Here is a 7,905-nt window from a genome sequence, read left to right on the forward strand (position 1 = left end):
AACAAGAGAGAAGAGGATGTGGGGAGTGAAAGGGCCTATAAATGAGCTAAATTCTGCCTTTCATAGCTGGAGCTAGTAGATGTTATTACAGTGGATAAATCATGGAATGGAGGTAAATGCTTATTTCTTACCATTATATTTCTTTTTTTTCATTACTGTCTTGTTTTGTTATATACATTTGTTTTATTATTATTATTTTACATCTTTATTGGATTACAATTGCTTTACAATGTTGTGTTAGTTTCTGCTGTACAACAAAGTGAATCCGCTATCCATATACATATATCCCCTCCCTCTTACCCTCCCCATCCCACCCATTTAGGTCCTCACAAAGCACCGAGTTGATCTCCCTGTGCTATACAGCAACTTCCCAATAGCCATCTATTTTATACATGGTAGTATACATATGTCAGTGCTGCTCTCTGTTTGTCCCAGCCTCTGCTTCCGCCTCTGTTTCCACAAGTCCGTTCTCTGCGTCTGCGTCTCTATTCCTGCCCTGCCACTAGGTTCATCAGTACCATTTCTCTAGATTTCATATATATGCATTAGTACATGGCATTTGTTTTTCTCTTTCTGACTTACTTCACTCTGTATGAAGTCTGCCATACAATTATACTTCAACGTAGCTGAAACTTTCAGGGAAAGGTACTAGGAGTAGGGGTACAGGGTGGTACAAATGACATGTAGTTCTACTATACATTCTACAAATTTTCATTTTACTTTCATGTACATATATTAACTCTACAATATATTAAAATACTTTGAAAAGAACTATTACTAAATATAAGAGGAAAGTTTAAAATCAATGAGAAAAATAACAAATACACAATGGAAATGTAGGTTTAAGCATATGACAAGCAAACTGCATTGCAGACCACAAATGACTAATAACCCATGGAAACATACTAAACCCTACTCATAATTATAGAAATGCAAATATGATCTGTATACCGAGTGATGAAAGTTTAAAAAATACGCATTGGTTGGCAAATATAAAATTATATTGGCAAGCTTACGGAAAAGTAAGAATTTTCATATACCATTATCAATACAAATTTTTGCAGGATAGTATCTACTAAACTTTAAAATATGCTTATTACCCAGCGATTCCACAATTTTCAGAATGTTATAAAGATAAATAGAAAGTTGTGTGGTCTTATTTTTAAATGGAAACAAAAAAAAAAGTGAAAGAACAGCAGCAACAGGTGCAAAGTAAACCTAAGTGGTCTTCAACAGGGGACAGGTTCAGTAAATTTCAGCAAGTTCATGTGATAGTATATCCTATCAGCACTAAAAATAATAAAGAGAACTGCTATACGCTAGCACGTCCACGAAACGTTGATAATGGAAACTTCTCCAGGGAAGTTTGGATAATGTGATTTTATTTGTGTAAAAAATTCTGGAATATTGTAAACGTACAGTGAAAATATGTTGGGACAAAGGAATACACTGTAACTTATCAATAAGGCCATATGTAGGGAAAAGGGGGAGGAGGCACTTCTACTTTTTACTTCATGTAATTCTCAATTTTTATTTTTTCCAATGACAATTTATTACATTATTTTACCTTTTTAAGAAGCTCTTAAAAAATCTTAGTGAAGAATTGTGAAACACAAAATCAAGCCTAGTTATGTCTGATCGATATTTCTGGGCAGCCCTAATTCTTGCCAGCATTGAACAGAATGACTGGCAGGTAGCAGATATTTGTGCAATATTCTCTGATTAGAAGATATATGAAAACGTAAGGGACTGAAACCAGAAATAGTCAACCATGTATTTATTTTTCCATCATATTAAAGCCATTCTACTGTTATTAAATTTAAGAAAAGCCAATGCTCATATAGGATAACATTGATAATGTCTCATGTAGCCATATTTATATTTTTAAGAAAGTGTAGGTCTCTAATAAAGCTTGTGTGTGCGTGTGTGTGTGTGTGTGTGTGTTTTAAATGTGTTTCCCCCTCTCTGGGCTCCCCTGCCCACAAACCCATGTTAGATGTACACTCGGAACCCCTGCAAAATAGGGTCCTGATTAAATGAAAGCCCTTAGGAAACATTTAGAGAGAGGCAGTACAGAAGACAGAATAACATTGGAGACAAATTGCTCATTTCCACTTTAGGAAGACACAGAGACAGAGTACATGTGGTCAGGAACACATTCTGCCTCTTCAGTTGTCATTGTTTTTTTTCGTTTGGCATTTTTTGCAATTGGAATTCAGTAGATGGAAATAAACATAATATAGAGTTGTCCTGGCTTCAGTGTCTTCCAAAATCAGGAAACAACAAGTCTGACTGTGACATCAAACGCCAGAGGAAGCCAGCTTGTTTCTTGTTTGCTTTGGTCTGACACCGGACGATGATGATTAACTCTATGCTCCCCCATTCCGTCCAGGGCACTACACTTTGGTCCTTCCTCACCTATAAACAGAAACAGGACGTGTCCAGTAGTTCGGCCAAAAACGTCTGGCCTTGAGTAAGACGCACGCCACAAAACACACATACTGCACCTTGCTGAGGGAACCGCAAAGGGAAGGGGATCTGAGAGGAGTCAGCAGGGCACTCTGACATCCACTGGCTTATAACAAATCCCAACAGATGCCGATATTCACAGGCAACTTGGGGAGAGAAAGTAAGAAGACACCAACGAAAGACATTAATCTTCTCCATTATAAACAGCTTCAGGAAAACAATAGCAAGTGCCAAGTGAGAGAAAGGGAAAAAAATGTAAAAGGAATGAAATCTTTAGCGCAAGAGAAGACCTCTTAGACTGTTCTTGTTACGCAACAGAGAGAGCCGGGGAGGAACTGTGGTGAAGGAAATGTCTGAAGACTGCTGATAACAGGGCTACAGACATGCACTTGAAAAGGTGTTCCAAAGGATCTTTTTTTTACCCCTGTCTTTTTACCTACAAGTGAGAATCAATACTTTTCCATTTCAAATGGAAATCATATTGATTATAATTTTTTCCCCAGCCACTGGCCAGACCACTTGGTAAAAGGAAAAGTGGGTAATTATATTAACAGACATTGTGGCTCTATCTTCCATTAAAAAAAAAAAATCTTACTTTTAAAAATGAGGAAAATTATCATCATCCTGAAAAATGGTTCCAGGAGAAAAGGGAGAGAAGCAATGAGGGTACATGTCCATTACTTTTTCCAGAAGAAAGGTGATATCTCATTTATGTCAGAGAAGAGAGTATCTGTACTCTAATAAAAGCCAAAAATTCAATCAGAAAAGGGTGATCTTTGACACTGGTAACCGATCTGATGGACTTTTCCTAAAGTGACTGAAACAACCATATGGTATACTATGGTACTGAGCATCAAGTAAACTCTTCTTTAAATATGTGACAATCAGCCAGAAGCATTGTTTAGGCTCCAGTTCATCTGGTAATTTATGTGCTACTCAGATAATTACTATCATGAAGATTATTCATTACTATAAGCTAAAAATATGATTACTGGAAAGGATATCTATCCAATTTACTCACTTTGCAGGTAAGGAACTGGCAGTCAGGTGACACTAGGCAGGTAAAAACCAGAACAATGATCTTTCAACCCAGCTCAGTGTGTCTCCCATTACACTCACCTAAGGGAATTGTCAATGCCACAAAACTGAGCCTTCTTATATGCTATCACGTCCAGGGGTCAACTTTCAAACCTAGGCTTATCTTTCCCATGCCAACTGGTACGTGTGGCTGGAAAATATTCTAAGAAATTTATTCCTGTTTCTCCCTCTCTGAGTTTTTCACTTTTCCCTAGTCAAATCAAGATACATGTTTCAGTGCCTCAGGGAGATATATGACTGAGCAGAAATAAAAGCAGCATGAAAAACTTCCTGAATTATATCTTCAAAAGCCTAACAAGCTCATTGAACAGGAGAGAGTTTGATGGAAAAAAAAAAAAACAAAACATGAAGGCTTTGGAAAAAACAGATAAGACAGAGGCATCTTGCCCCTAAACTAAAAGAAAGAAACTCCCCTACTGTGGGCAGGTCTTTAGGACCTGGGCCTGCTTCATGGCAAAATATTCCAGGATGGACTTCCAGTTGTCTCCAGCGGGGTGAGTCAATGGCCACTGGGATTTTCTGCCCTGAGGAACATTCCTGCAATCTGAGTGTGGCAAAGAGCAACACAGAGCCCTGGATCCAGAGGGCTGTGTTGATAAGGAGGATATTCCAAGTGGCAGTGAGTTGAGTACAGATGACTCCTCCCCAGCTCCTCTGATGGCTTGATGCCTGATGCTTTGTACTAATGGTTCTGGAACCTTGACACGACCCAGAGGGAGAGGTGGCAATGACTCTCTCCTTGACCAACGGTTAGCCAGGCTCCTCTGAGCCTTCTTCTCAACGAGGCCTCAACCTTGACCTGTAAAAATTATAGATGCTGAGCACAAATGATTTCATTCACACACCTTCCAAATACACACACTAAGAGACCTGAAAAACCACTAGCATAGTTTCTAACAACTCAAGCATTGGGGATTGGTACAAATGATAGATGGGCTTTCAATCTTTTCTAGAGCCACATTTCTGTGTTTCTAAAAACTTGTTTTGAAAGGCAAGTACAGTTGAAAAAATTGGGTCGCAACCTGAGTGATATCAAGCCATCCAACTACATTGTCCTCAATTTGCTTCTTTATACCAAGGAGATCTTCAACTAAGATGGAAATCAAAATATTTCTATGTTCTAGATTTAGAGCTGTGTTTCTTTGGAATGATTAAATCCTACAATGGCTCCAGAATGTTTTTCTTTCTCTCTGAGTACACAGTTTCATTCAGCTTAGAGAAGGCCTTAAAAATAGTTCCTATCAGGCTCTGAATGTCAGCTTCCAATTTGGCTAACTTCTGACCACAGGGCTACTTAAAAAAAAAAATCTTTTGAATATCTTGTCAGGTTACAGCCAGGACAAAGAGTAAATATTCCTGGCAGTAGTGAACAACCCCATGGACAATAAAGGGGTCCCCAAAAAAGGGTGCAAAAGATACTACTCTCTCAAGATCCAGAGCCACTCCCAAAGATAACCGAAAGACAGACATAGACAATTCCCCTGAGAGCTGGCAATCATCAGCAGGACCCTAGCCACAAATGGAGAGCAACCCACACTCTGTCTAGCCATACTTTGGGGGTCTCTAACCTGATGGTTGCCAAGCCAAGTTCTCCGAACACAAAATGAAACAAACTAGAAGGCAGCAGCTGTACCCAAGAGAGAAAGACTCGCTAATTCATGGGGTTTTTTTCTGCTAATCTGCATTTGGAAAGGAAGGGACAATGTGAAATTTTACGTTCTTCGCTTGACCAGGAACCACAGACAGACATTTGGGGGAGCTGATTTTGGTAAAAATTCTTCCCTTTTGCCAGCTTCTGCCAGTTTTCCCAGGATGCCATCTGCAGGCTCTGGAATGAGTGGGATGTCCCAGTGGGTCTCAACCTGGTCACCAGAAACTGTAAAGGAGGAAAAATAATCTTCCCTCTGCTCTTTACAGTGAATGCCTTGCTGAGACCCCTTTTCCTCTAGGGCACTTCATAAATGGATAAGCGTATCCAAGACGATTAAGAGAACTGTAATTCAAGATTATCTTTGGTAAAGTTAACCTACTTGTTCAGTCTCAAAACAAAATGTTATTCACCTGAGATCTCACACTGGACTCAGCCTAGTTTAAGTCAGATCCAGTCCAACCCTAGACCCAGTCCAGTTTCTAAGTTGGACCCAGTCTCACCCCGGCCAGTTTCTGGCCCCTCAGTCCAGAAAAGAAATGCTCAAAGTCTGAAAGCTCATAGTGCAAAACCTGCAGAGCTAGGATCCAGGATGAGACGGACTTACAACGACCTCCGAGGCCGTGAGAAAGCAGAGTTCAAAGGGCTCACAGGCACCTGCGCCAGGTCGCTCACTGCACCTGGGGGCCCCTTCGGGGTCTACTTTGGTTCCCTCCTCTGACACCAGAACTGCTCATAGGTTAACAGGCATATTACAAATCTGAAAAGTTGATTTAAGCAAAAATCAATTCAAATCAAGCAGTGCCAAACCATAAGTATTTAGGAGCACTCCTGGTATCAGGTATTATGTATGTCTTTAATCCATTTCGAATTAAGTTTTGTGAGTGCTATAAGACAGGGGTCCAATTTGACTTCTCTGCATATACTTATTCAGTTTTCTCAACACCATTTGTTGGGGAGACTTATTCCTCCCGTTGTATAAATTAAAAACAGAAGTGCTAGAGAAAATAAGTTACTTAAGGTGATAGAGCTTGTAAGAAATCCATCTTTCTTCCCACTAAACCACACAGACCTAAACTTGTACACCTGTGTGCCTTCCATTCCCAAGATCCTTAGGTAGGGCCTTTCAGGGGACTCCTGGGAATGTACCTCATAACTGCTTCTTCCATTATTCTTCTACCATTGAATTTTTTTTTCTTTCATAACTGAGATTTTATTGGTTGTTTTGAGGATCAGTACACAGATATTTCAATTTGTACACAATTCTTAACATACGTACCAAAAGTCTAAAAAATCATGTGGTTGTGATTCTTTTCTGAAGTTATTCCAGTGACTTCCCAGCTTAAAATTTGGAGGCAAATTTTCCTTAACAGGATATCAAGTACCAATATCTTCAAATATTGATATGCTGTTACATCTGAAGTCACAATTTAATATCATATACACTACTCACTCCAATTGTCAATCGTTCACAGCACATTAACAAAGTTACTAGAAGAACTGGACTACCACAACGAAAGATGTTACAGGGTGCGCAAAATTCTGACCAGGAGAGCAGAGATCAAGGAGTGAGTAATTTGCTTTAGGAAACAATTCTACCAAAAACAGAGGAGCAATTTAAAGTGTTCAAGACATTAAATGCACAACTGACTCCAAACTGCCATTTAGTATGCTTTGTATTATAGGATATAAAAGCTACCCCCCACCTATGGAATGTTAAGCTGACACCCAAGACAATCAAAGCCTCCCATATTCAATATCCCACTATCTTCTGTTTGTACCAAAAAATAAACAACCAGCAAATGATTTCACCTCTTAAAAAAAAGCATGTACACTTAAAAAATGGGATGAGGTGGGATTCCCTCCTTATTTTTAAAAATGTTTCTAGAGCTACTAAAAAATTTGCATTTACAAAATAGTTGATAAAAATATCCCTCTGGATTGTACAAGAAGGGAGACAGGGACCACTGAGGACCAGGTGTGTGATATTAATCCGACTTGGCTTCTTTCTTTCCTGCTTCATCAGAGGCTGGGCTCTCCTCGTCTTTAGTTTCTCCGTTTCCTGCAGGTAAGTCTTCTTTAGTCTCTTGGTTGGCCACTTCGGCCTGTCTTCCCTTTGCTCCCCTTTTCCCTTTTGTTTGCACTCTTTTGTCTGAAGATTTATCCTTTCCCGCCGCCTTTCTTGGCTTCGGCTCCGCTCTTGCGGGAGCAGGTTTAGCCGACAACCTCGCCGATCGCCTCTTGGGCTCCTCCTTCGCCGCCCCCTCGGCGGAGCGGACCTTCCTCTTGGGCATCGCGGCGGCGGGGCGGGCGCGTGCCGGGTGCCTGCGGGCCGCGGCGCGCCGAGAGCTTTCGCGGAGCTGGGCTGTCTGGCCGCTGCCGCTCCTCCCGCCGCCCGAGCTGCTGGGACCCGCGGCGGGGGCCTCTACCACTGAACTTGAAGAAGATGTAATTAGGAAGGCAAAGCAAATAATGGAAAGTAGAAATGGAGCAGGAATTTTAGACATAGAGTATAAAGGAAATGGCAAGAGTGAAAGCAGCAGATTATTCCCTAATCAGTCACATGGGAGGGAAGGCTGAGCAGAAACAGCCCAGTTCTTGTCCACACGGCAAGTATTCAGGTCCTTTCTCCCACTGCATTTGTAAGGGAAAGAGTCACGTCCCAGATGTATTATTAAAGTGGTCAAAGA

General features: G+C 40.6%; 1 protein-coding gene across 1 annotated transcript; it reads right to left on the minus strand.

Moving 5' to 3' along the window:
* Positions 1–7,164: 7,164 nt before the first annotated feature.
* LOC130845038 (non-histone chromosomal protein HMG-14-like) lies at positions 7,165–7,632 on the minus strand. Its single transcript, XM_057721619.1, has one exon. The coding sequence runs from the start codon at positions 7,507–7,509 to the stop codon at positions 7,204–7,206; it is 306 nt and encodes a 101-aa protein (XP_057577602.1). The 5' UTR covers positions 7,510–7,632; the 3' UTR covers positions 7,165–7,203.
* Between the last annotated feature and the right edge of the window lie 273 nt (positions 7,633–7,905).

The sequence above is a fragment of the Hippopotamus amphibius genome, chromosome 2 (genome assembly GCF_030028045.1).
Source record: "Hippopotamus amphibius kiboko isolate mHipAmp2 chromosome 2, mHipAmp2.hap2, whole genome shotgun sequence".
NCBI classification, from domain to species: Eukaryota; Metazoa; Chordata; class Mammalia; order Artiodactyla; family Hippopotamidae; genus Hippopotamus; species Hippopotamus amphibius.